Source organism: Oryzias latipes, chromosome 1 (assembly GCF_053564925.1).
Source record: "Oryzias latipes strain Hd-rR chromosome 1, Olatipes_Hd-rR_3.1".
Taxonomy (NCBI): Eukaryota; Metazoa; Chordata; class Actinopteri; order Beloniformes; family Adrianichthyidae; genus Oryzias; species Oryzias latipes.
In genome coordinates, this window is record NC_136237.1 from 40,748,933 (window position 1) to 40,775,653 (window position 26,721).

Here is a 26,721-nt window from a genome sequence, read left to right on the forward strand (position 1 = left end):
AAAAAATAAGATTAGTTGAAATAAAAAACACCGCGTCTGCTTTTATCGTCGAGATTTCTGTAGAAATCTAAATTAAATGGATAAATTATCTGTGAAAACTGGTTTCAAGCATAAAAAGTAAAAAATAATTTTCAATTCATAATTGAGAAAACCTTTAAGAGACGAAAAATCTTCAACTTCAAGCACGCCAATCATCTTCTGATCTATTTTCAAAGCATGCCCAGTGGTTTTTAATTATGTATATGGAGTTTTTAGCTAAAATAAAATCGTTTTCCAGAACATAGTTTCTACAGAGTAGGAGGAATTTATTAGAAATTCACCTCTGAGTTGTTGGCGGGACTGTTTGTCCTAACATAACTGGTGCAACAAAAATGGCAAGCAATATCAGAGCTATCCAGTTGTAGAGTTTAGATCCAGATTCCAGCTCAGACAAGGAAAACAAAGACGTTCGTGGATCTATTTTTCTGCGAGTGGATGCATCAGAATGGAGCAGAGCCGGAAGCTTGTGGCCCGCCGAACATTATTTTCTACGTCACAAATACAATCTTTTTCAAACTGGATTGTTTTATCTGCTTCTGATTTGCAATGGTTTTTAATAAAGAAGTAGCCAGAAATTCGATTTTTTTGCTTAATTTTCTTAATGTATGTCCTTTATCGTCAGAAAATGCCATGAAAACGTGTTAAAGGCACAATTTTCTTTGGAGTCCAGGTTACCCTTTTAAAAACTTATTCTGCTACCTTTAAACCTCTTCTATATCAAGAGAAAAAAACTTTAAATTGTGTAGAGTTAAAAAGAAACATAATCAAATTGAAAATAAAAAAATAATACAACAGTGTTTTTTTTTAGTACTGGTGGGATCAAGAATAACTTAAAACTGCCTTAATATAGTTTTAGACTTCTTTTGTTTTAATGTATGTCAGAGAAACATAAAAAATATAAACATTTCTGTGATGATTTATTTTTGGTCGTTTTTTGTTAAAAAAAAAACAAAAGAAACAGTTCTCTTCCTTCATGAACTTCCATATTTGTGGCGGACGCCGCCCCCTAGTGGTGAAAAAGGGAACCACCCCCTCCCTCGCTCCCGCCTCCTCCTCCCCTGCGTCAGTTACGTGCTGCTCTCCGTCGCTACGTAAACACGTGCGTCGCAGCTTCCAGCTTTTCTCGCTCCACCGTCACGCTCGCGCATCACTCCTTGACAGCAGCAGCAGCGATGGCGGAGCCCGTAGCATCGGATCATGCGGCGGCCGAGACGAGCGAAACTCCTGCGGCGGCTTCAACCAAAGCGGGCCTGTCTCCCGCCGCCAGCCCGAGTTCGGAGGCTCCATCCATGGCTCTGTCTCCCACCGTGGACGGCTCCCAGCGCTTGCTGTTCTCCCACGACCTGGTCTCGGGGCGGTATCGTAGCTCAGTCCGGTTCGGCCTCGTGCGGATGATCCACGGAGAGGAGGATTTCAACTCGGACTCGGACCTCGACGACGGCGGCGGTGGCCTGGACGGGGGAGGCGGCGGCGGCGGCGGCCGTGTCCCCGGCGGCTCGGACACTGAGAGCGCGGCGGACCCTCCGAGTCGCCCCCTCGGTAGGGGGTTCGTCCGTGTGCAGTGGTACCCCGAAGGAGCCAAGCAGGACATCAGGGAGACAAAGGTAAGCCGCGCCGGCGACTGTCCTGTCGGTGGGCTGCGGGGCTCATGTTTTTTGACATTTCAACCTCCATATTTGTGTTTAGTGGTCACATGATTAACCCGGTAACTACTAGTCAAAGGTGCCGCTCCACTAACTAACGAACTAACTAACCCATCTGCCGGAAACATCGAAACTAGCTGGCTAATTGGTTAGCATGCAGCTAGCTAGCGCTGCGGCGCGGGTCCTCGCGCCCATCAGGGTTCTGCGGACGAACGCAGACCGATCCAACCGACTGCGGCCGGGCAGCTCGCTGCTCTCGCGGCAACGTTTACCGCGCTGTCAAGCCGGTAAGAAGCGGGCATGTGGGTGCGGGGGGGTCCGCTGGAGCCGCACACCTGCCGGTTAGCTCATCCCCTCCCCAGCAGGGTGTGACCGGGCTCTGAGGCTGGAGACCAGCAGCAGCAGCAGCTTCTCCGTGGAAACTGGATGCTGCTGCTGCTGCTGTGAACATCTGTGGAAGATGACCTTCCATCAGGCCTCGTGACACCGTCCTGCAGAAACGTCATGACCATGAAGGAAGAGCGGATCATGCTGCCAAAATAACACATCAGCTCCAGTTCAATTCAGTGACATATACATGTATGATTCTAATTTCTATTCAAACACAGCTCGTTAAACCTTTTTTTGTTTAAAATCCCACTCTGATACTTTTTTGAACTATTTTCTAAACCTTCTCAGTGGTCTTTAATCATGATTATCCCCTTTTTAGCCCCAAAAAAAACAAAAGTTTTCGTTCGGACATAGTTTCTACAGAGCGGCAGGAGTTCATTCCCCTGAGACCTTTGTTGCAGGGCAACCCCACCCCCTCTTCTCATCACCCAAACGGAGAGCGGTTTGTGTACACGCTCCAACCGCTAGCTTACAGCCCCTCACCTCCAACCTTGCATTAGCCGTGCAACAGAAATGGCGAGCAGCATCGTAGTTTAGATCCAGATCAGGACGTTCATGGATCTGTTTGTCTAAACGCATCAGAATGGAGCAGAACGGCATTTTTCTGTCCTGATTTGTAGCGATTTAAATACAGAAATACTCAGAAATGCTGTTTTGGGCTCAATTTACTTTAGATATATCTTCATCCTCAGGTCTTTAACAAATCTCATAAACTCAGCAAATGTGCATTTAAGATTCAGATTTTTTTACTTTCTTTAAAAACAAATAAACTATTTATTGCAAATGATTTTAACCCATAGTAGTCTGGGTCTTTTGAGGTATTTTGCTCTTTTAACTTATCTTTAAAACAGTTTTTGCGGCAATGCTTAATATCCCACCTGTTCAGTAAAACCTTCGCTTTTTAAAAGAAAAAAATATTTTTTTTTACTACATTACACGTTAATTCTGCACTGATCAATAAACTACCTGAAAAACGTGACTCATCGTAGTAAAGTTTGCCCTTTTTCCCAGTAGTAATCACAAAATATGTAGATCAAACTGCGCTGTGTCGCAGTGGTTAGCGCTCCCGCCACACAGCGACGAGCCCCCGGTTCGAATCCCAGCTGGGATGTGTGCACGTTCTCCCCGTGCGTGTGTGGGTTTTCTCAGACCTCCTTCCACCGTCCAAAGAATACGGTCATGGATTGGTTGGTTACTCTAGGTGTGTTAGACAGAGAGTATGTGGTTTTTGTGACAGACTGGCGACCGGTTCTGGGAGTTCCCGCCTTCGCCCAGCAGCAACCAGGACGGGTTTAGAAAATGGACGGAATTGAGCTCAAACCGTTTTTACGTTGTTATATAACAAAGATCAATCAAACATTTTTTTTTCATTACTTAAATACCAAAATGCTAAATTAGTTTCAATTCAGAAGTTTGGTTGATTTGATCCAAAACAAAGAAAGTTTGGACACAAACGTTCACGTAAATTGCTTTTGTGTCTGAACTTTCATGATCAGATGATCCGGATGGTTCTAGAAGACGTTCGGTTGTCCAATCTGCAGAAGAACGTTAAAATGAAAATAGAATACATTTCAGAGCGAAGGTTGAACTCTGTGGTCGAACAGAACAGGTCTGTGATGCGCCGACTCACCACTGACTGAGGATGACTCCAGAAGAGGCTTTCAGGTCCATTCATGCTTTCCTTTGTCCCTTCAGCTAAATGAGCAAAGTTCTGGTCCGTTCAGAACAAAAGTCGGGACAAAGCTAAAGCTGCAGTCCATAAACAATGTCTGAACATTTGTTCTGTGTTGTCCTTTTTTTAAAGCATAATTTTAGATTTTCAGCAGATTCCTGAGATTTTTCCAGATTAGACTCAAGTTTGACCAAACCCATCTGAGCTTTAAAACCAATTACCATGGAAACGTCCTCCTCCTGATCACGTTGCCCTTAAAGGGGAAGCAATAAAACTGAAACACTTTGTTCCAGGAAGACGGAAATGTTGCACCTCAGCGGTGGCGTTCTTCAGCTTTTAGCTGCTTTTCCAAGGAACCAAATGAAGATAAATCTCGCTGTCGGGCGAAAAATAAGAGTTCTCGGTGGGAATGAGATCTTCTGGACACGGCCGTGAAGGTTCATCTACGTTTGACAGACTTGGTGAAACTGGACCTCCCTTTAGAGATCCTGAACGTGGTCTGAAATGTAAGAAAGGGGATTAAACCGTTTCTATAAAAGTCTCAGCTCCTCCAGTGTTGATTTGGTCTGATGTGATCAAGTTTGGGAGACGCAATCCTTTACTTTGACACCAACTTGACCGATTCAATCGGCAGTTTTTCCTCGAATAAAATCACATTAAACCAAAACAGTAAGTAAAAGGTGGATTGTTGCCAACACACCTAAGGACAATTTAGAGTTTCCAATTGACCGATGAAGCATGTTTTTGGACAGTGGGAGGAAGCTTTATTTTAATTTTAATACCAATAAAACAAAAGACACCCCTAAATACACCTGATCCAGGTAATCAGCAGCAGTCAGGATGTCTGCAAAACCAGCAGGATGCTGTATGTGGAAATGAAGTGTTCAGTTTTTGTAATGTTTGCTTTTCTGTTCCTGGGTTTTATCAATAATAGCATCGATGCTCACTAGGCTGGCGAATACAGACCACAATGCATTGCGTTGGAACAATTTTTGCACTAAACAAATCCCGCACTGCATCGTTTTTTTAACAGTTTGGGGTTTAGGGTGGGAGTTCGGACACAGCCGATGACTTCATTCTTTATTTTTGCTCAATGGTAGAAAAACAGACGCCATCTTGGCTCAACGAGTCATCAAACCCCTTTCTTTCTGAAAGGGTCACGAATTTCAGACAAATTGGTTATTGTGCTATCTCGTCTTATCCCAGTCGAATTCTTAACCCTTGTGATATCTCGTGGGGTCCAGATGACCCCACCCTTACATTGACGTGTTCTCCCTACCATGACAAAGGTGGATAAAGGTGGAAAGATTTCATGTAATCCATGGACACCAGTGAAGATCACAAATCATTGAAGAAAAAAGGTTCAGAGCACTGTCTAGTGGGGTCCAAATGACCCCACTCACCTGCTGATCCAGCCGACAAACCCATTTTCTACCCTAATTTCAAAATAAATTCATGAAGTTCGAGAACTTTCACCCCATTAGAGAATATATTTACTGACAGAAGTTGAAGTCGGTGGCAACGTAACTTGAAGTTGCAAGAAGCCACCTGCTGAATAAGGGTGGAAAAAGGGGAAAACTGAGTTAAATGCTGATGTGATTTAAGCCATTAGGAGTTGATGGAAGTGATGAGACGGTTCGTTAACAGATGGTTGCCATGGTAACGTGGCAGGCGCATGAAATGCTCTCGTTTCGGCTCATGTTGAGTTGCTTTGTCAATGCTCTGTTTTGAAATGCTGACGGCTCCTTCGGGCCAACTGCCTTTAGCCGTCGTTCTCAAAACCGTTACGGGGGATTTTCTGATGTTTTTGACCTGCAGAGAAAATGAAAAAATCTTTCTCAGAACCTAAAGTAAAAACAAATGTAAGAAGAAAAATAAAAGTTTTGGAAGCAACTGCAATTTTGTTTCTTGACATTGTAGTGAGAAGGAACAAGCCACCTAGTGGTTACCCGGTGAACTGATCTAACTTTTTTAACCTGCTTCAAACAGGAAGTCCAAAGTGTTCCCCTTTGTTTTATACTTTTATAATTGAACACCATCTCAGACTGTTGTTGTTGATGTTAGTGAGGAAGGCAGACTTGCAGGTGATGGCTGGATGTCTCCGCCTTTTAACCTCCACATTAGGGGTGCCCCCCCCCCTTGTGTAGCAGAAGCTCCTCACCATAAACGGCTCTTCTCGTTAATGTCGTCCTCTCAGTCCGCCTTCTGTTTTCTCTCCAACCACCCATTTTCTGTGCCTCCACCTTCTCATTACCCCTCCCTCGCTGACCCCTTACCGGACTGACCGCTCTCAGCCGTGAGTTCCAGCAGACCAGTGTTGGAGTGATGTCATGTGCTGCTGACTAGGTGTTCGTGCATGTATGTACAGTGACTTTACATGCAAAGTGCATCCATGTGTGTCTGCATTCCTCCTGCCAGCCCTCTTTCCTTTTTTCCTCTCTCATCTTCTGATCCTCCCCTTTTTCCTCTGCAGTGTTGCTCCTGCCCAGTGGGGAGATTGCACTCTCCTTTTTACCCCATCTGCCCCCTCCCTGACTTGTTTTCTATCCATCTGCAGCTCTCTTGTCTATTTCTGGCTCTTCAACCCTCTCCTTCCCATCTTCTTTGGGGGATCTTTTTTTCTTTGATCACTAACTTGTTGGAGTGGCGGCGGCGGCGGCAGCAGACGCTCCTGCCTCATCTTTGGCTGCTCATCTTGATTTTTGGCCCCCCCCCCCCCCCCCCCCCCAGCTGCCCCTCCTTAAACTTCGACTTTGCGTCTTCCAGATCTTCCTTTTCCCCTCCGTTTTCTGGTTCCATGTCTCAAATTACACGGAGGAGACTTCGCTGCGTCCTCGTCATTCCCCTGTGCATTCTGCTCTTAAAAGGCCTGCTCTCATTTAGATGGAGCTGCAGTCTTCCTGCTTCATGTTTAGTCAATACGCTTTAGTCTGCATGTTGGAAGATGCTGTCCTGTGTTATGACTTCAATGCAAATAGTAGTTGGACGATTGAACATAAATTGTGTTGGTAGGAAAACGGTAATACAAGTGTGGAAGGATTGAAAATCAATCATAAGGTTTGTTCAGGAAGTGCCGTCTTGGTCCAGCCAATCAGAGAAGAGTTACTCAGCAGCTCCTGCTTGCTTCGTTTTCATTCATATTTAAATGAGCCCTTTTGGCTAATTACATTACCATTGACTGTATATGAGAACTGGACGGAGTGACCCCGGCGTTCCAAACAGGAAGTGACTCCAGGAAGCCAAAATCCCATGGACTTCTTTGGAGAAATAAACAGCTGTTACTCGGTCATTCTATTGGTCAGAGGAAGCATTGTTGTTCTGCGTGTTCTCCTCGTGCACGCGTGGGTTTTCTCCGGCTTCCTCCCACCGTCCAAAAACATGCTTCATAGGTTGAATGGTTACTCTAAGTTGTCCATAGGTGTGAATTTGAGTTGGCATGTGTGTGTGATTGTGGCCCTGCAACAGACTGGTGACCTGTCCAGGTCGTCCCCTGACTTCTTTCATTAGTGGCTGGGATAGGCTCCAGCAACCCCATGACCCAGAAAGGGACAAAACGGGTTTAGAATGAACGAAGATCTGATACATTTTTTTAACATGTTCTTGATAATCCAGATTTTTTTCCCCTCAAAATTTTATTTATGAGCATTGAAAAAGTTGTAAAACATTTAAATTCACTTGAGGCCAATTTTGGACCCCTGACTCATATGTCCATTCTCAGCAATTCTTTTCTTTTTCAATAACATAACTTATTGTCTAGCAAGACACAAAACAAGGAACAGTGGATGCTTTATTAGGGAGGGAGGGAAGTAAAATATATATCTATATATATATATCTATAGATATATCTATCTATAAATATATCTATATCTATATATATATATATATATAGATAGATAGATAGATAGAGATATATAGAGATATATCCATCATCTCCATTTGTTGTAAATGATTAAAACTGAATATCCATTGTGACCACATCTTCAAAAATTGTCATCAATCCAGATTTTTTTAATTATTTTTTAGCGAAGCTATAATCTGACCAATCAGATGCCTTACTTAAAGGGGGTGGAGCCTGCTGCCCCTCTTTGTCCGACGCTCAAAAACGCTGGATAGAATTTGTGCTGCCTGCTTTAAAGTGGTAGGGACGTGGCCTTCTAACAAGCTCACTCCTGATTGGCGAGAGTGGTTGCCATAGAAACACTGACTCGGACCAATCACGGCTTACCGACGTCGTCTGGCTCCAACATGTCCGTTTTGTGAAATTTGGTTGGAGCTGGAAGAAGGCAATTTTCTATGGATGACGTCACTCTTGATCGCTAACATGCAGGAGGCCCGGCTCCTCTGATTGGTCCTCTGATCGGTCACATGAGCAGCAGTAACATTACACTTCAGGGTTTGTTGACCAACAACAACACGAGATTGACGGAACAGAATCATGGCGAGCAGAAAGAGGAGTTCTGATAATTAAGGAATGATTGGTTCCTGCTGTCTCTGTGGGTGGAGTTTCCTTCTTTGTGTTTGTAATCAGGAGTGTGTGTGTGATGTGTTAATTGTGTATCCTCACCTGCTGGTTTTTACCCTCAGATCTGTGTTTTTTTTTTTAAGGTAAACACAAATGTGGAGCCGTGCAAAGAGGCGTGGCTTCATGCTGCAGCTCTCGGTTCCTCTTCCTCGTTGGTGCTGCTCCTGAATTAAAACTTGTTAATTGGGCCTGGATGTCAAAGCAAACACTGTCCTCCATCGATTTTGTGGAATCAATCCGGGCTCTTCTTCACAGAGGAGCGGCCAAGGTCGGACGCCCCCGCTGCCGTTAGACCCCCTCCCTGTACGCTGTGTGAGAGCCATAGCAACGGTTGGCGTGACGTGTTGGTTAGTTATCGGCATAAACGTTGCATGTTTGGCTTGTTCAAAGTGGCGTTGAAGGCGTCCGTGTGTCAGAAACTGTGGTTTTGAAGAGGTTCATAAATCTCTGCAGCTGGCATGCAGAGATTTATGAACCTCTGTGCAGCAGCGGTGCAGAGAGTTTGGAGGCTTCATGGAGCCTGAAGTGAGCATGGAGAAACAAAGGGATGCTTTTCGTCTGTAGTTGTCTTCCTGTTGCTCGCCATCCAGATCCACGGCGTCTCTGTGTGCAGCAGGCGGCCGCGGTGGGCGTTAAAGTCGACTTTGACATCCCTGCTGAAGCTCCCTGTCGTGAAAAACTGTAACCAAAAGAGAGGGATGCATTCGGAATCGAACCGTCTGACCATTGGAAAGACCATGACTGCAGGATTTAACAGACTCTGGCAAGAATAGAAGCTTTTCTGTTCAGAAAGTACCAAAGAAAAAAACAGAGGAGATCTACATGAACTTTGGCTGGTTTAACTTCTAATAATGAAGGATTTTTTTGTGTGTTAACTTGGAAGAAGACACAAAAAGTTTAATTTTCTTGAAGTTTTGGTTAAAACCAAAGTATGTGTTTTTGTCAGCTTTTGTTGGAATATACTTCAAAAGATCAACATTTTTCGTCCATCACTTTGGTAGAAAGATTTTAAACCAGGTAGGGCTTCACGATATGAAGAAAAATCGCGATATGCGATATTACAGATTAATATTGCGATAACGGTATAATTTGCGGTTTACTGTATAAACAAATAACAATATAACCAAAATCATAATTTCCATTTCATTGCAACAGTTTAAAAATTATACTCCAAATGACGTCAACATAGGAGACAAACATCTAACATAATAGGCCTCCATCTGATTGGTCAAATGCATAAAGGGATTTATTTGATTCGTTAAATGCTTCAAGCTGCCATAAGGTTGTGTTAACACATTTAAGGTTTACGATTTATTGCGATTTTCACTGTCTTTTGCGATATGCGTATTGCATGGCTGGATATTGCGATAACGATAAATTTGCGGTGTATTGTGCAGGCCTAAAACCAGGTGAATGCCTGACTTTTTTTTTTTTTTTGCTGCAGCGTCTCACCTTTTTTGTCTTTTCTCTGATCCGCTTCACAGCATTAATTAAACAAAAACACACAGTTTTACTCCTTTAACCCTTGTGCTATCCTAGGCACTTTAACATTGGGAGTTGGGTCATCTAGACCCACTAGATGGGTGTCCATGGATTACATGAAATCTTTCCACCTTTGTCATGGTAGGGAGAACACGTCAATGGTCATCTTGACCCCATAGGATAGCACACGGGTTAATTGCCTTTTGTTCACACTTTGTTTGGATTCATTACATCGTTTTATTTTAACAGCAGTTTAGCTTTAATCCCTTAAACTCTTTCTATTCAGATCTAAAACGGGTCGACGGAGCTTCACGAACGGCCAGAGCTATTTATCAGTTTTGTCGCTTTTAAACATGGATTTTAAGAGGGAAAGGTTCTACTTGAAGGCTCTATGTGGTACATAGAGGAACCTCCTTTTTTCTCCTAAAAAAACATATTGTGAGAAAGTCTTCATGGGTACTTTATCTCTTTTATAAAAGCCCGACTGTTCCAGGGTTTCAGGCTCTGAAGACGCCTTAAAGGTCGGATGTTCAGCATTTTGCTGGTCAGTGGTCCAGAACTCATCATTTGAGTTGGTTTTTTTATGTCAGCAGCATCCGGTTCAGGGGAACCGGCCCGGCCGTCCTCCTGGGAGCCGAGTTTAGGCCAACATCTTCTGGTTTCTGTCCTCCAGCTTCTGCTGCAGCTGAAAAATGCTCCGTTTCACAGAAAGATTCTCATTTCAATGACGTGATGAATAATTAAAAAGAAAGGGGGGGAAAAAAAGATGTTTATCGACTCGTCAGTGTTGATTAAACATCTTCCTCTTTTGTAAGGAGATGAAGCTGTTGAACTGTGGAGGAAAACCCGAATCTTCCAGCTTCGTTCATGTCTGTGTTTCATGTTTTCCAGCTGAAACTGGAGGATCGGTCACTCGTCATCAGAGACATCGTGAGGCGGAATAATTCCAATGTAAGTGCCATCTCTCCTGATCTTCTTTTCTCCTGTTCTTCTCTAGTTTTAATAGTTTTTTATATAAAGACAATAAGCAGTCTAAGTGAAAGTCCTTGAAGATGTGGCATCTAAAACTTTGTTTTGTTCTAGTTCATTGCTATTATTTAGTCTTTAGGTTTTAATAAATGCCTGTTATACACGTTTACCAGGTGAATAAGTGGGTGGGGCCTAATCAGTGGACCAATCAGAGGAAAAAACGTTTTTTTTCTGGGAGGTTAGGAGCAATTTGAGCTTCATTTTCCTGTCGTTCTGTGAAGGAAAGCCTCCTCTATTCTGTGTTTTGGGATCGAACTGTTATACATGTTTCTGTGTTGACGTGTGTCTGTGTTGCTCCACAGGACAACCAGTGCGGCATCGTGACCAACATCGACATCGAGTGTGCGGTCAAACTGGTGGGCACGAGCTGCATCCTGTATCCAGTCAACAGCAAAGAGCTGCAGCACATCTGGGTGAGTCCAGGGACTGTTTCTCCATCTCTAAATCTGAACTTTAGATGATAAATGATTTCCCTGAGAGCAGATTTGACACTACAGGTATAGAAGACCTCGATGTCTAACCCTCTTTAGATCCTCAAACCATAGTGACCAGCCTCAGATGAACAGTTTCAATGACATTGTAATCTCTTATTTCTTTTCTTTTTATTGTGAAACACAAGCAGAACCTGTGTGTGCATATGTTTGTAAAGTTTAGTTTCTTCTATTCTCAGTCCTTCATGTATGGCGACTACATTGACTTTGACTTCTGGTTGGGGAAAGTCTACGATTTGACCAATCACATCATCCTCAAGCTTTCCAACGGAGCCAGGTGAGATGAGTGTTTTAGCGGATGCCCGTCGGTCTGTGTGAGAGCGCACACTTATGCCGCATCCTCCGTGTCCCTACAGGTGCTCCATGAGTATGGAGGACGGCGCCAAGCTTTACGACGTGTGTCCACATGTCAGTGACTCGGTACGTCTTCTCGCTCTTGTTGGTCATCTGTAACGCCATATTCTCCCCCCCAGAACAACTGCTGTCAAGACTTTTTAGAAAAGTCGAGACTTTTTAGGCTTTATTATCTGTGTTCTGTGCGTTCAATTTCACATTAAAGGACATTTTTTATTGTTTTAATTAATTAATCAAGTGGAAATCTATCCTTCCATCCATCTGTGCATCCATTCATTTATTCATCCAACCAATTTCGTGTCCATCCATCCAGACATTCACCCAACCAACTCTGCATCCACCCGTCTATCCATTCGTTTGTCCATCCGTCATCCAACCAACTTCCCATCTATCTAATGACCGACATATCAATCAATCTATCCTTTCATCTATTAATTCATCCTTCCATTTATTTATTTATCCATCCATCTACGCATCCATTCATCCAACCAATTACCATCTGTCTATCCACCCACCTACCTGTCAGTCCATCTATCCTTCCGTTTATTTTTGTATCCATCCTCCCATCTTTCCATTCATCCACCTATCAGTTCATCCATCCAGGAATTCATAAATCACAGCATTCATTTATTTATAAAGTTTTAGTTTCCAATAAAGTTGTTTTAAGGGCAGAGAGAGAACGATAAACAAAAGATCAAAGCAACCAACAACCGACTCTGTGATCCGCAGAGCATTGGAATCAGTTTCAGAATCAGAATCAGAGAACCAGAGATACTTTATTGATCCCACACGTGGGAAATTTGTTTGTCACCATAGCAACTGACAGCAGAGGGAAAAAGACTTAGAATTAAGTTAAAAAAGAGCAAGAACAAGAAAATGTAGCATAAATACAGACATCAAAGTATTATAATTTAAAAAGCTATTTACAGAACAGTGCAGGTAAAAAGATGTGCAAAAGAAATGTGCAAAATAGAAAACAACTAAATGAAGAGATAATAAAAAAATGTAAACGTTGGTCCACGTTTCCCGGTTTTCCCCTTTCATGTTGTGAATCTGAAGCTGCAGAGTGTTTTTACATGTGCGTCTTCACAGCCTGTCTTCCTGCTTTTGTCACTGGTCTCTTTCTCAGGGTTTGTTCTTCGACGAGGCGTACGGCTTTTACCCGGGTCAGGTGCTGATCGGCCCCGCCAAAGTCTTCTCTAACGTCCAGTGGCTATCGGGAGTCAAGCCTGTCCTCAGCAGGAAGTGCAAGTTCAGGGTTGTTGTTGAAGAGGTGAGGCCCCAGAGGAAAGATGGACTAGAAAAAGACCAGTTTTCTTTTAATATTTTACTTTAAACTGTTTTTTTGTGGGTGGAGTTACTCATGAAACTGTCTTCTTTCAGGTGAAGGTGGTGGAGTTGAAAGTGACTTGGATTACAAAGAGCTACTCCCCCAAAGGCTCTGACAGTGTGTATCCTCCCCCCTCCACCATCACACAGGAGCATCTGTGGAGGTCAGTGACGCTCCTCCAACCCCTCTGTTCCTCAGCGCGGTCGTCTTTGAGTCTGACGATCGATTCCTGTGGTCCAGACGCTCCACATAAACCCAAAATCTACAGGAAAAAAAAGAAAACATAAAGCTTTTTTTCCTGACTGCACGTAGGGTGAGGCGACTGGGCTACTACGACCACACCCAGAGGCAGTTGGGGGAGAGGGCGCTCTACGTCTTCCCTGCCAAGGGAGACGCCACGCGCATCACCTGCGAAGGACCCGAGGGGGCTTCCGTTCTGCCCGAGGATCCTGTTGCCCGAAAGGTGCCGGCGTTTCCACAGAACGCAGAAAACAGTTCATCGCATCATTCAAAGCTAGCACCAAACCTGCAGTTCACACGAAAAAGAAACCAAAAAAATAGCTTAGCGGTCTATAAGTTGTCGTCTCTAAGCTGTCCATCAGATGGACGTTTGAATGAATTTTCGTACATCTGTTCACCACATTCAGCCCCTTTCATTTTTTTTTTTAAATAAAGATTTAAACTCTTTTTGTTCTTTAGAACAGAACCTTGTCTGAAGTCCAACGTTTTCCGTCTGGCTTTGTTGTCGTGACGTTAGCCGCTCCACGCTCCTCTGATAATCACACTTTGGCATCTCAGAGTTGTGTGCGGTGGCCGAGACCCGCCATTGCGTGCAAAAAAAACTACCTGCAAACAAAACAAAGCACCAAAAAAAAGCTGCAAATAAAATAGAAAATGGTGCAAAAAAAAAGGTTTCTGTATCTGTGTTCTGCTGAATATTGGAGTAAAGCTGCAGGTGAGCATCTTTCTCTGCGTTTCTCCGTGTTAGCCGAAGATTTGCCTTTAAACCTGGCGCTATGTGGCCGAACCAAACAACACATTAAAAAGTTCACAGAGTTGCATTAAAACACAAACATTTTCATTTACTTTCCCATTTCCTTTTTCTCCTCCTTTTCTCGCGACGAAGCACGGGCCAAAAACGATCCCGATAATCCACTTCCATTTGTCGAATTTTTGTTTTTATTTACAACATTTTTCTTTTTCTTGCTGCAGCAGCATCTCTTATTTTCAGCAAAATCTATCTATTTTTTTATTTTTATTTTTTGCCGTGATGGCAGTTATCATTTATTCAGCATCTTAAATAATCTTTGGATCAAACACTTGGCGTTGTTGCAAGATAGAAAAAAAAAAAAAATTAACGTTTTTTAGAGACTTGCAAGAATCTGTAAAAGTACAATTTTAGTTTAGATAATTTTTTATTTTTTCAATTAAACGTGTTCAGAAGAATGATCTCTGAATTATAAAATTATAAAACCCGTTTCCCAAAGTGTCCTAATTGTGCTCACGGGCGAGCTGCAGCATTGCATAAGGCACGATGCAGGGTTGCCATAGAAACAACACTGCTACACATTTGTAATGTTAGTTCACGCTCAGAAAACTTAAAACCTGATATTGATGTGATGGTAAGTAAGGTTGATTTAGTTTGCTCATCTGCTTGTGAGCTGTGGTGCAGCGGGATTTGCTGTGCGGTTCGAGCCCAGAGACAATCAGTCTGGTTGTTTTGTTTAAAACTCGATGTTGTGGTTCAAGCCGTGCAGAAAGGACACTCTTCTGATGGGGTTAAATGTTTCCAAACTCGTTGTTTTCTGTTTCTCTTTCAGCTGAAATGGATCTTCAAAAAGGATTCTGGAAAGAAGAGTGAAAACGCGGAGTCACAAGGTGTGGCTTTCTGCAGAGAACAAACCCTGACATGTCAGCACTGACTCTTTTCTAGGTCATGCAGAAAAGTTAGTGCAGGTTTTAGAAAAAAGAAACACGGATGAGAGATGCTGCAGTTTCATTTTTGAATCTGACAACAACGGAGTTGCTTCTGAGACATCAACCTTTCTAAGAAGGCGGCAACTCGATGAGCTTCACAGAAATGCAAAAAGTTTTGCAGCTTAAAAAAAAATATTCTAAAAAGACAAAAGAATGAGTGGAAGTGAAAGCTTTGGTGCAGAAGGTGCCGATGCACCAGAAAAGATCAGCGTTTTAGGTCGGGACTTGGATCTAAAACAAAACCTCCATCTTTGTGCACCACAGGAGTTAAAATGTTGGGTTCTGACTCGCTTCCACCAGCTGATTGCTTCCTGTGGAACTCTGAGCCCTGATGGGTTTGTGGACTATCAATAAGTTTACAAACCTGTAGCAGAACTTTTTCAAGGCTTTGAGCTGATGGTCAGTTTTGTGATAAACTGGGCTCTTCTGGTTCTTTAGGTTCTGCCAGCATATGCAGTGGACGGTTCCTGTCCAGTCGCTGCTGTGGTCTGGAAGCATAATTGTCCTGAAGGATCTTTTTCTCGTTCTAATGTTTGGATTTTTTTATTTTTAATAAGCCAATGTTTTATTTTTTGGAGGATAAATCAGGATAGAGCTGCATTGACCAAAAGTAGCAAAGAAAACAGGAATTGCCGTTTCTGCTGATAACTTTTGCATAAAAGTCTCGTTTTATGTCGTTTAATTCAGAGTACGTTGTTGAATTTTGCAGCTAAATGCCTTCAAATAACATAAAGTCATGTTAGATCTGGTAACTTTTGCTCTAATTTCATAAAAATGGATAATTCTAATGCAAAAAAACTCAGATGAACAGAGAAGCAGCATATTTGACACTGATGTCTGAAACATCCACGTCCGTATTCGTGCTGCTGATTGATTGATTGATTGATTGAATACTTTAACAGTTTTACAGAACTCTAGATTTTCTGTCGTTCAGCTTTTCAGTTAGTTTGACAGAAATGGATTAAAAATACGTTCAATTCGTGGATGTTTGCTGTGTTTATTGTAAAGTCTGTGTCTTTAAAGCAAAATGCTCAAGTCCAAATCTCCACACAGTAAATAACTATTGAAATGAATTTTTAAAAACAGTCTGATAGGAAAACCTAAAGCTCTGAGGCGCCGGTTTGTCAACGTCTTCCTGCTGCACGTAAACAGTCTTCGTCAAACGCATAAAATTAGGATTTTGATGAATTATTGCTAAAAGGAATGAAGCAGAAATGCTTTCTATAAGCAGTCTGAGCTTATTGTGAACTGGATGGATTCTTGTTGTCATAATAAACTCTGCTGTTTGTCTTTATTTCAGTTATTTACTGTCAGAAGCTGCTCCGCTGTGATCCGTCGCAGCTGAAACATCTTTTCTGACAGTTTGTTTAATTTTGTTATTAGGTTCTGTTGTTTGTCGGATGTGAAACGTCTTCTCTAGACTCTGAACCTGGAGTCACTTTTGTTCGTTTGTTGATTCTGAAAGTTGATGCTTTTTATTTATCCGTTTGTTCATGTTTTTTCACCAGGTGAGCACAAATCCGAGGCGGCGGAAACGCAGCACCCGAACAACAACAACGGGCCCGTGGCGCCGCTCCAGAACCAGCTGGACCCTCAAAACACGAACAACGCGGCGAGCGAACACGTGGAGCAGGATGCCGACGACGAGGCTGCAGAGGACACGGACGACACCAGGTCAGACCGCGTCCCGTTTAGTTCAGCGTTTATTATGGACGGATGGATGGATCCAAGTAGAATTCATTACCCCAAAGGAAAAGAGGACTGCCCTCACAGTGAAAGTGGCTGCAGATTACATTCGCGCACGACTCTATTAGCATGCATAAAGCACTCAGGGTGGTGGATGTGCTGGAGTTACACACCTCTAGGTCAGAAGGTTAAAACCCCCCAAAAAAGAGATTTAAAAGACTCCATAAAAGTCAGAAGTCAAAGAAGAAACGGCTCAGGAGTCTGACATCCCATGGATGGATGGATGGATGGGTGGGTGGGTACTATGGCTGTGTCCAAACTCCCACCCTAACCCCTTATTGTGGTTGGAGTGTCCGCCCTGTATCTGGAAGGTCGTGAGTTCAAACCCAGGCAGAGTCTTACCAATGACTCTAAAAATGGGACCCAATGCCCCCCTGCTTGACACTCAGCATTAATGGGTTGGGGGCTTGAACCACCAAATGGTTCCAGAGCGCCGCTGTGTCTGCAGCTCACCGCTCCCCCAGGGGTGGGGTCAAATGCGGAGAACAAATGTCAGACACCTAGGTGTGGGACTTTAACTACCATGCTCATTTCTTTTATTTATTTATTTTTAAATGGTGAATACGACGTCGCTGATTTCTTAAAGGGAAAATCTATAACTCAAACCGAAATGAGCGTTTTGGGCCGATTATTTATGAATCCACTGTGTTCTGATGATGAAAACGTTGATGGTTTGTCAAAAAAATACATTTAAATACATTTGTTTCGCTAAAATTGTTCAAACGCAATGCATTGTGGTCTATATTTACCAATCTAGAGGGCATTGATGCACACTGTTTTTTCACAGTGTTCAAATAAATGAGAGTGATAAAAATAAATATACCTTAAAAAAAAACACAATGCAGCAAGTTTTTAAAAACACATTGCTCAGTTTCTGCAGCTGCAGTTTTAAAATTGTATTTTTTTTTGCGACATTGAAAACATTTATTGCGGTTGGATAAAAACTGTTCTCTAGACTTATGGTTATTTCTTTATTCCAAGCTAAAAACTCAGCAATTACATTTGTTCCGTCTCATTAAACAAACCAGATCAGGTTTGATTTGTTCGGATCAGAATCAGATATTTAAAATAAAATCCCTAATTTCTTGTTTTTGGTGAATTCCAGCTGAGCCTCTTGCAAATAAAGTTTGTGAGGCGGTAATGAGTGAAGGAACAAAAATCTGATCATAGTTAAACAGCTGAAAGCATGTATTTCCTGGTTGAAAGCTATGATGGATGTGACTTTTATTCATGAATGTGTTTCTTTTCTTTCTTTCTGAAGCTGCTCTTTTCTTTAAAAGCTTCCTGTGTTTTCCTGCAGCTCGCTGACATCATCGGCGAGCTCCACCGCCTCCTCGCAAAGCGGCGGTCTGGGTACCAACCGCAAAAAGAGCATCCCGCTCTCCATCCGCAATTTGAAGAGGAAACACAAGAAGAAGAGGACCAAGTTCTCTCGGGAGTTTAAGCCAGGAGACCGGTGAGTCGAGAAACGTGGATCATCGAATCTGTCTGAATGTTTTTCTGTTCCAAAACAAGCAACTTTTCTATGTTTGCATTTATTCTGGACGGTTTAGATCACACGTTCTCCGTGTAGTTTTGTTGATGGAAGCATCCAGCATCTTTTTGTGTCTTTTGGGATCATTTTGCTCTTCTTCTCTCTTCAGGGTGGCGGTGGAGGTTGTGTCCACAAAGACCACGGCTGACGTGATGTGGAAGGACGGGCGGGTGGAGAAGGGGATCCGATCCAACGACCTCATTCCCATCCAGCACCTGGACAGCCACGAGTTCTGCCCCGGAGACTTCGTGGTGGACAAACGGCGTGAGAACTTCTCAGACATGACTGCTTGCCAGTGCTCGCAGGATTCTGCTCTTCAGGGAAACGGGACTTCAGAGGTCTAGAAGAAGTTTCCAGAAGGACTTTCTGCGGTCCAGTTGCCTCGGCGAACAGAATCCTGTAGAAGCGATCCCCCGAGCTTCTGCCTCTTGGCTGTTTTTATCTTTTTCCTTTATTTCCTTCCTTATCGTTTTTATTGACCAATTTGACCAAATCTTTCCATAAAAATGATTCTGAAATCCCTTGTTTGTGTGTGTTTGTAATCATGTGAATCCATATTCTTTCTTTTCAACATCTGCGTCTGCCTTCTCTCTCCAGCTCAGGCCCTGCAGGACCCCGGGGTGTACGGCGTGATCCAGTCAGGCGACCACCGGGGCAGAACGTGTGTGGTGAAGTGGATCAAACTCTGCTCCACCGGTGATGATGTGGAGGTCAGCGTGGAGGACGAGCGCGTCTGCGGCGGACGAGGACGAGCTGACGGCGCCGTAATACTTCTGTTTTCTTTAACTGCAGGTGTTGGGTGTGGAGGAGGACGTCAGCGTGTACGACATCGCAGATCATCCCGATTTCCACTTTCGCACAACGGACATTGTGATCCGGATATGGAACTCTGAGAACAGACAGAGCGACTGTGAAAATCAGGTAAGAAATCAAAGGCAGTTGAGGTTTGTGCCACAGGACTAATTCAGGAAGTTGTTTGGAATTTGTTGCGAGTTTTGACAGTGGTAGGAATCCTTAAGGCTCCAGTAGATGTTCTGCTAAAGCAAATGAAGCTCCAATAGTTTTGTGCTGGAGTGAAGCAATTGGATGAAAGGCTTCGATGCTTCATGAGGCTTCAGAAAAGTCCCAGAACTTTGGATGAACATTTTGACTTTCTGGTACGGATTCTCCACCATGACAGTCTCATCATTGATTACAAGATTTTTGTAATATTTTTAATTTCATATTCATTCTTTTTAATTTCAATTGTTGACTATATTCTAAAATAAAAACCTTTTTTTTTTTTTTTTTTACTAAATTGAACTTTTGTCTTTTTTTTTAAATCCACAAAATACACTTGTTAGCTTTACTTTGAAAATTAAAACCAACAAATTAAACCTTGTTTATTAAAGTACTTTTCATACTTTGTGCAGCTCAAAGCGCTTTATACGTATAAACAAAAAGACTCTCTCCCCCCTTCTGTCCATTAGCACATGCGTCCCATGATCCTACACACAAAAAATATTTATTAAAGAAACTTTACTTTAGTTTGAAAATCTTCTGTGCGTTTGGTTTATTTAGTTTCTATGCTTAAAATCCATTAGTCTGCATTTTAAAATGATAATTACCAGAAGCATATTTTCTATTAACTTTATTATATTTATAAAGATTGAAAATCAGCGATCTTAAACGACAAATATTTGTACTCTGGTTTTCTAGAACAGATCGCAAATATCCAAATATTCGGATACTTGTTACAGCCGTACTTTTGGCTTTGCAGTTGTTTGTAACCCCTTGTGCTATCCTAGGCACTTTAACATTGGGAGTTGGGTCATCTAGACCCACTAGACAGTGCCCTGAACCTTTTTTCTTCAATGATTTGTGATCTTCACTGGTGTCCATGGATTACATAAAATCTTTCCACCTTTATCCACCTTTGTCCTGGTAGGGAGAACACGTCGATGTAAGGGGGGGGTCATCTAAGATAGCACAAGGGCTAAGGGAACGCTGCCCCCAAACGAGCAGCAGGTGCAATGGCGTGATGTTTTCCAGATGGTTTGGTTTGCTTTCAGCAAAGTGCAGTGAGAACGTTCAGCAAACCGGATGGTGTGAAGTTTAAACAGACTCCACCTTCTCTGACCAGAGTCAAATAAATCTGAGTGTCATCTGCATAAATGTGTGTTTTCTGTAGTTTGGTTTTGGAGATAAATTGTGTCGTAAAGCTGAAAGAGATGAGATAAGTCTGTGTATCTTTGAATCATGTGTCGCTGACAGTGGTCTCCACCCTTCCACAGACGTCGGTTGGACAGGTGTCACGGGTGGATGGGAGCAGCAAAGTGGAGGTTGTGTGGGCAGACAACTCAAAGACCATAGTGCTGCCGCAGGTAAGTGTCGATGGAGCATCAGGCGTTGGAAGCAGGAGCTCCTCTGATGGTCCGAGCTTCTCACACAGCATCTGTACAACGTGGAGTCTGAGATCGAGGAGACGGACTACGACTCGGTGGAGGAGACCAGCAGCGTTCTCTCCACGGAGGAGTGGGAGGACGAGAGCGACAGCTGGGAGACGGACAACGGTCTGACCACCGAGGACACCAACAATGCCGACACAGCCGACACCGCCACCCCCACCCCTACTCCAACAGGCTCCGCGACATTCATCATCCCCCCGCAGGAGAGCAGCAAAGCCAGCGTCACCAGCCCCAGTAAAGGAGCTCCTGGAGAGGAGGACGGATCTGGAGCCAGCCCAGCTTCTGGAGGAGGTGAGACATTGTGAGGAGGAAGTACACCTCTGCTAGAAGGGATTTAGTCATTTCTCATAAACATTTAGGAACCACTCCAGGGGGAGCCGTCAACGGAGCAGAGAAGCCCGGCAAAGATGGCTCCTCTCGAGGCTTCAGAGAGTTAAAAGAGGCTCTGAAGATCCTGGAAAGCCTGAAGAACATGACTGTGGAGCAGCTGTGGACTGGCGGCTCGCCAACCTCCCCAACCTCTGCTGAACCTGCCACCACGGCTCACGTACCGAGTTCTGTGACGCCGGCAGCCCCAGAGAAACCCACCAAGGAGAAGCGCTTCCTGGACGACATCAAGAAGCTGCAGGAGAACCTGAGGAAGACGCTGGACAACGTGGCCATCGTGGAGGAAGAGAAGATGGAAGCTGTGGTGGAGGCAGTCGGAGGGGCCGAGGCAGGTGTTCTACGCTTCAGCTCGGCGTCTTCGGTCGGCTTCAACCCGCTCACTGGTGTTGGTTTTCAGGCAGAAAGAGGCGGCGAGGAAAAGCCGCAGCAGGAGCTGCAGACGCCGGGCGGAGGACAGGAATGGCCCAGCGAGTTCCTCAGCGACACGCCTGTGCTGTGCCAGCAGAGCGGAGGGAAGCCGGGCGTCACCTTCACCAGCGCCAAGGGGGAGGTGTTCTCAGTGCTGGAGTGGGCTCCAGGTGAGCAGCTGAGGGTTTTTACCAAAACCAGAGAAGATAAACTGGGTTTATTCATTCTGCTCTGATCTCAGTGAATGAAACAGTTGGTCAAACCCGCCCGTGGGTTCTCTGGTAAGGTCGGACTCTCCCACCAAAAACCGGATCTGCCTGATCGTTATTTTTCTTCTCCAACAGAAACGCACTCCTTCAAGAAGATGGAGTTCCAGCCGGCGGAGGCGAAGAAGTTTTTCAGCACTGTGAGGAAGGAAATGGCTCTGCTGGCGACGTCGCTGCCAGACGGCATCATGGTCAAAACCTTTGAGGACCGCATGGTGGGCGTCTTTACCGTTCTGGTATCGCAAAAGAAAACCTTATATTAACTGTCAGGCATAGTGGTGGGAGAGTGATGGTTTGGGTGCAACTGATGTGTGTCTTTAGCTAGAAAAATGATTTGATTCTAATGTTCCAGCATGTAAATAACTTGTATAATAATCTGGTTTAACCCTTTAACACCGGAAACGTCGTCGGTGACATGAAGTGACACGCTATTCGAGCTAGATTTAGCCGTTTCCGCTATTACTGTAATTCCAGTGGATTCTGTGGCCGAGTCTGAGGCCAGTTTAATGCAGAAAGTTAGTTTATCCTCTGTGGGGGGGTGGGGCGTTCCTGCCCCGTGTGTGTGTGGGGGGGTCAAGCATGAAGAGATGAGATTGACGGGCAGAATGGTTTGGCGTCAGTCTGTTGTTGAGGAAGAGAGAGCTGAGCCAGAAAGCATAACTCTGAATTTCCCCTTCGTTCCAGTTCTCACCTATAGCCATGAGCTCTGGGGTCATGACCCAAAGAACCAGGTCCTCCGTAGGGGGGCTGAGAGCAGGAGAGGTGGCTTGGGCATCTGGTCTGGATGCCTCCCTGGGGAGGTGTTCTGGGCATGTCCCACTGGGAGGAGGCCCCGGGAAGACCCAGGACACGCTGGTAGACTAGGTCTCCCTGCTTGACAGGGAACACCTCGGGAGGAGAGGGAAGTCTGGGCATCTTTGTTTAGACTGCTGCCCCATGACCCCAACCCAGATGAGCGGAGGAAGATGGATGGATGGATGGATGGATTATCCTCATTTACTCTTTCAGATTCTGTTGAAATAACGTCAATGGCGTCAACAGATGAAGAGCTACGGTCATTCAAAACACGTTAACGCTGGAGCTAAAGCTCAGGTGTTGAAGGGTTAACATGATTCAGATTTAGACGTCTTGTTTTTACCTTTTTGATTATTTTAAGTCTGGAGAACCACTTGCACATCTTCCATGACAATCAGTCGCTCGGTTCATTTCTTTCCGCGGTGCAGGACCTGTTTTCAGCTCTGATCAAAGGGCCGACCCGGACGCCGTACGAGGACGGCGTCTTCCTGTTCGACATCCAGCTGCCCAACATCTACCCCGCTGTGCCGCCCCTTTTCCAGTACCTGTCCCAGTGCAGCGGGCGCCTCAACCCCAACCTCTACGACAACGGCAAGGTCTGCGTCAGCCTGCTCGGCACCTGGATCGGCAAGGTGAGCGCGCGGGGGGAGGGGGGGTCTTCGTAGCTCCTCCTCTGAACCCACCCTGACGGCTTTGTGGGTGCTGCGTTTCAGGGCACAGAGAGGTGGACCAGCAAGTCCAGCCTGCTGCAGGTCCTCATCTCCATACAAGGTTAGCCGCACTCCACACTCTGCTTTTGGAGCCGTTCTGGAGTCTCATGCATGTGTGTGTTTGTGTGTGTTTGTGTGTGTGCGTGCGTGTGCGTAGGCCTCATTCTGGTCAACGAGCCGTACTACAACGAGGCCGGCTTCGACAGCGACCGAGGTCTGCAGGAGGGCTACGAGAACAGCCGCTGCTACAACGAGATGGCTCTGATCAAGATGGTTCAGTCCATGACGCAGCTCCTCCAGAACCCCGTGGAGGTCTTCAGGCAGGAGATCCGGGACCACTTTGTGTCCAGCGGCTGGCGGCTGGTGCACCGCCTGGAGGCGTGGCTTGAGCTGAACGAGGCTGCGGAGAGGAGCCACTCGTCCTGCAGGAGTCACCACTTTAGGGACAGAGCTTCATCCGTGGAGGAGCAGCTGCCCGCGGGGTCCGTCCCCGTGGCCCACAGCAGCCCCAGCAAGCTCGGGGGGGAGGCGCTGTCTGGCGCCGGCGTGAGCAGCATCATAGAGGAGGAGCTGGAGGACTCGTGGCAGAGTTCCTGCCCCGCGGCTCAGCAGGAGCTCAGCCACACCTCGGACTACGAAAGCACCCAGGGGAGCAGCTACCTGTCTGCGGACAGCAAGGCGGCGGTCCGGAGCGGCGCCTCGGAGGCGGGCTCGGGCCCCGCTGGGGGAGTGGCGTCTGCAGGAAGCCAGCCGACGGTGCGACCAAAGAAACGGAGGAAGAGCTACCGGAGTTTCCTCCCCGAGGGCAGCGGTTACCCCGACATCGGCTTCCCGCTCTTCCCGCTCTCTAAGGGGTTTGTGAAGAGCGTGCGGGGGGTGCTGCTGCAGTACCGCGCTGCGCTGGCCGCCGCCGGCTTCCCCGAGAACGCAGAGGACAAGTAAGTGCCTCCCCGCCTTCCCCCCGACACTTCTGCACTCCTTCGCTCCTTCTTTTCTGCCTTCTCATCTGCCTCAAGCCATGGGGGAGGATCCATGGGTGGCGACGGAGGCGGGGGGGTCTGCGCTGCCCGCATTCGTGCCCTTTCCATCTTTATTCTCGTCCTCACTGCTCCTGCTGCCTTTGCCTCCCATAATTCCTCTGGGCGGCACGGCGGCCGCTCTGCTCGGTGGTAACGTCCTCTCTTCTCCTTCAGTGACCCCTCCGACGACTGTGACTGATAAACGGGGGTCGCTGGACCTCCAACTTGGACCTGCCGGAACCAAGACGGGCTTCGGGAGCTGCTCTGGAGTGACTGGAAGATCCCGTACCATGAGCCTCCCCCCTCCATGTCTGAGCAAGCTTCAGCCTCCTCCACCCTGCGAGCAGGGGTCCCACGCCGATCTGTAGCACCGCCCACGTTCCTTCTGCTCCCCCGGCAGCTGGACGGGGCGGCCAGGAGGACTCTTTTTCATGAATCCGCTGGTATTTTTCTGCCTGAAAACAGAGTTTCTAATGAGATCAGGCTGAATGTGAGTAAAATTGCCAACCGCAGCGGCGCCGCCACTTCTTCCACTCTCCATTTGCACTGACGTTTACAGATCACCTCAGGAGGGCGGGACTTTTGACGGCGGCTCCGCAGGAAGCGGCTGGTGTCTCTTCATGGGACTTTTAGGCCGTTTCAGGTTTTCAGTGCTGGTTTTGACAGTGAAGCTTTGCATCACCTGGAGCTGAGCCCTCATCACTGTACCACCACCACAGCATCCATTCCATCATGTCAACATGTTGCCTTACTTGAATTGTTCTTGATCTCAGATCTTTGAGCTCGCGTCGTGCTTTCTATCATCCTCCTCCTCCTCCTCCGCTCTCGCTGCGACCCCGTGTATCCGGATGTGGGGCAGCGGCGTCGGCGCAACGCCAAAGCTTCGCTCCGATTCGAACATCCCGCAGAACTGGAAGAAATGACTCGAGTTACAGCACAAAGGCACAAGTTTAGCTCTTGTTTTCTGCATGAAAATGGACTAAATCAGGGTTTTTATTTGCCGCCCTGCAGTGGAGTCGTTGCTTTGCTGCAGATCGTGTTGCAGGACTCTCGCTCGGGTGCTTCCTGGTGAATCTTCTGTTGGTTTTTTTTCTTCTTTTAACGTCTCTTTGAACGGCTCACCTTAGGACATTTGCTTGGACGCCCGATCCGGCTGCAGCGCCCGCGTTGAGCTGAGGTCAGCAGCTGCCTGGTGTTTTACTTGAACTTTGATGCTGAGGAGTGTTGGTGTGCGACAGGACGCCGTGCCATTAAGAACCTCAGCGTGAGGAGAAGACGAACATGAGCCAAAGGCTGCTGCTTCAGACAGACTTAGAAATAATGAAGGGTATGCGTGTGTTTTTGGGTTTCCCCTGCATTTTGTCTTCCATATTCCAAACGCCGCTCCTGGGATTCTGGGAAAATGCGGTGAAGGTGTTTCTGCAACATTTCTTTCGTTTTTTTTTTTTTAATCTCCTCTTCGCTTTTCTCCATCCCCTGAAAACGTGGGAACTGCCGCTTCCCCGCTCTTCCTCCGCCTCCTTTACTCCACACAGCAAAACGTGAAGCTCCGGAAATCAACCCCACATGTACAAATGTCTGTGTGTATATTCTGCAGATGGAAACCATTCTTCTGATTCTTCTTACTGCAAGCAGTTTGTTTTACAGCCAAAGCATGTAACATGTCGCTTTAAGCCTCTTGGATGGGCTCCACACAAGACTTGACTGTATGATGTCTACATTTCCACAGTGGCCTGTTATTGATATGAGATTAAAAAATAAAGTTAACATTTGTAGCCTGGTTCCCTCTGTATCATAATGGCGTATATGAAGACAGACAGTATATATATATATTAACACAAACCTGAGTTCTAAGAAATCACATGAATGCTTGAGGCACATATGTACAAACCTGGGTGTACTGTACTTCTAAATTTACTTTTTTAAGAGTTTTGTTGCTTCAAAATAATTGTATAGTGATGTATTAAACTTTGCAAGCAGTATCATCAATGGATCCTGACGGTTTTTTTTTTTTTTGGCTTTAAGGGAGAAGAAAAACAAATGAAAACAGAGATCCGCACTCCGATTATTTTATGATTCATTTGTTATAATGATGCCACTTTTAACCTAAATCTGTCGTTTTTCTAAGACGTCGTTGAGCTATCCAGCCGAACAGCAGCTTGACAGTTTTAAAGTTCATTGTGGGATTAGCCCTTGTGCTATCCTAGAGTGGGGTCATCTAAGATAGCACAAGGGTTAACAGAAGTTTCAGCTTCAGGACAGGAAATCACAGAAAGACCCCAGGCTGATCGTTTGTATTCATTTAATTTATGATTCAGTCAAAAACACTTGAGCAGAATGTCTGATCTGACAGTAGAAAAGCGTAAAGACATTCCTCTAAACAAAAAAATAAAAGATCTCTTTGAATAAACAATCATATTGTTCCCAGAAAACATTGGAACTTGTTCACTGCACTGTAAACAATAAAACACAAAAACAGT

General features: G+C 45.3%; 1 protein-coding gene across 3 annotated transcripts; it reads left to right on the forward strand.

Annotated features, from left to right (window-relative positions):
• The first annotated feature begins 1,091 nt into the window (after positions 1-1,091).
• On the forward strand, positions 1,092-26,234 carry ube2o (ubiquitin-conjugating enzyme E2O). Of its 3 annotated transcripts, none has more exons than XM_023954183.2 (23): positions 1,092-1,643; positions 10,640-10,699; positions 11,080-11,190; positions 11,448-11,545; positions 11,625-11,688; positions 12,752-12,895; positions 13,006-13,115; positions 13,265-13,415; positions 14,773-14,830; positions 16,438-16,603; positions 17,976-18,131; positions 18,319-18,473; positions 18,807-18,919; positions 19,002-19,130; positions 20,483-20,572; positions 20,641-20,947; positions 21,016-21,375; positions 21,445-21,621; positions 21,796-21,932; positions 22,941-23,144; positions 23,226-23,283; positions 23,380-24,160; positions 24,416-26,234. In XM_023954183.2, the coding sequence occupies exons 1-23, from the start codon at positions 1,212-1,214 to the stop codon at positions 24,438-24,440; spliced, it is 4,086 nt and encodes a 1,361-aa protein (XP_023809951.1). In that variant the 5' UTR covers positions 1,092-1,211; the 3' UTR covers positions 24,441-26,234. The 3 variants fall into 3 exon arrangements, with proteins under 3 accessions (XP_023809951.1, XP_078804074.1, XP_023809955.1); XM_078947948.1 differs by having other exon boundaries at positions 21,028-21,375; XM_023954187.2 differs by lacking the exon at positions 24,416-26,234 and having other exon boundaries at positions 23,380-24,354.
• Positions 26,235-26,721: the final 487 nt, after the last annotated feature.

Coding starts and splice junctions, on each gene's coding strand:
- ube2o (XM_023954183.2), top strand. CDS start 1,212: ATGGCGGAGCCCGTAGCATCGGATCATGCGGCGGCCGAGACGAGCGAA. Junction 20,948..21,015: donor CAGCCCAGCTTCTGGAGGAG/GTGAGACATTGT, acceptor ATAAACATTTAG/GAACCACTCCAGGGGGAGCC. Junction 21,933..22,940: donor AAACCTTTGAGGACCGCATG/GTGGGCGTCTTT, acceptor TCCGCGGTGCAG/GACCTGTTTTCAGCTCTGAT.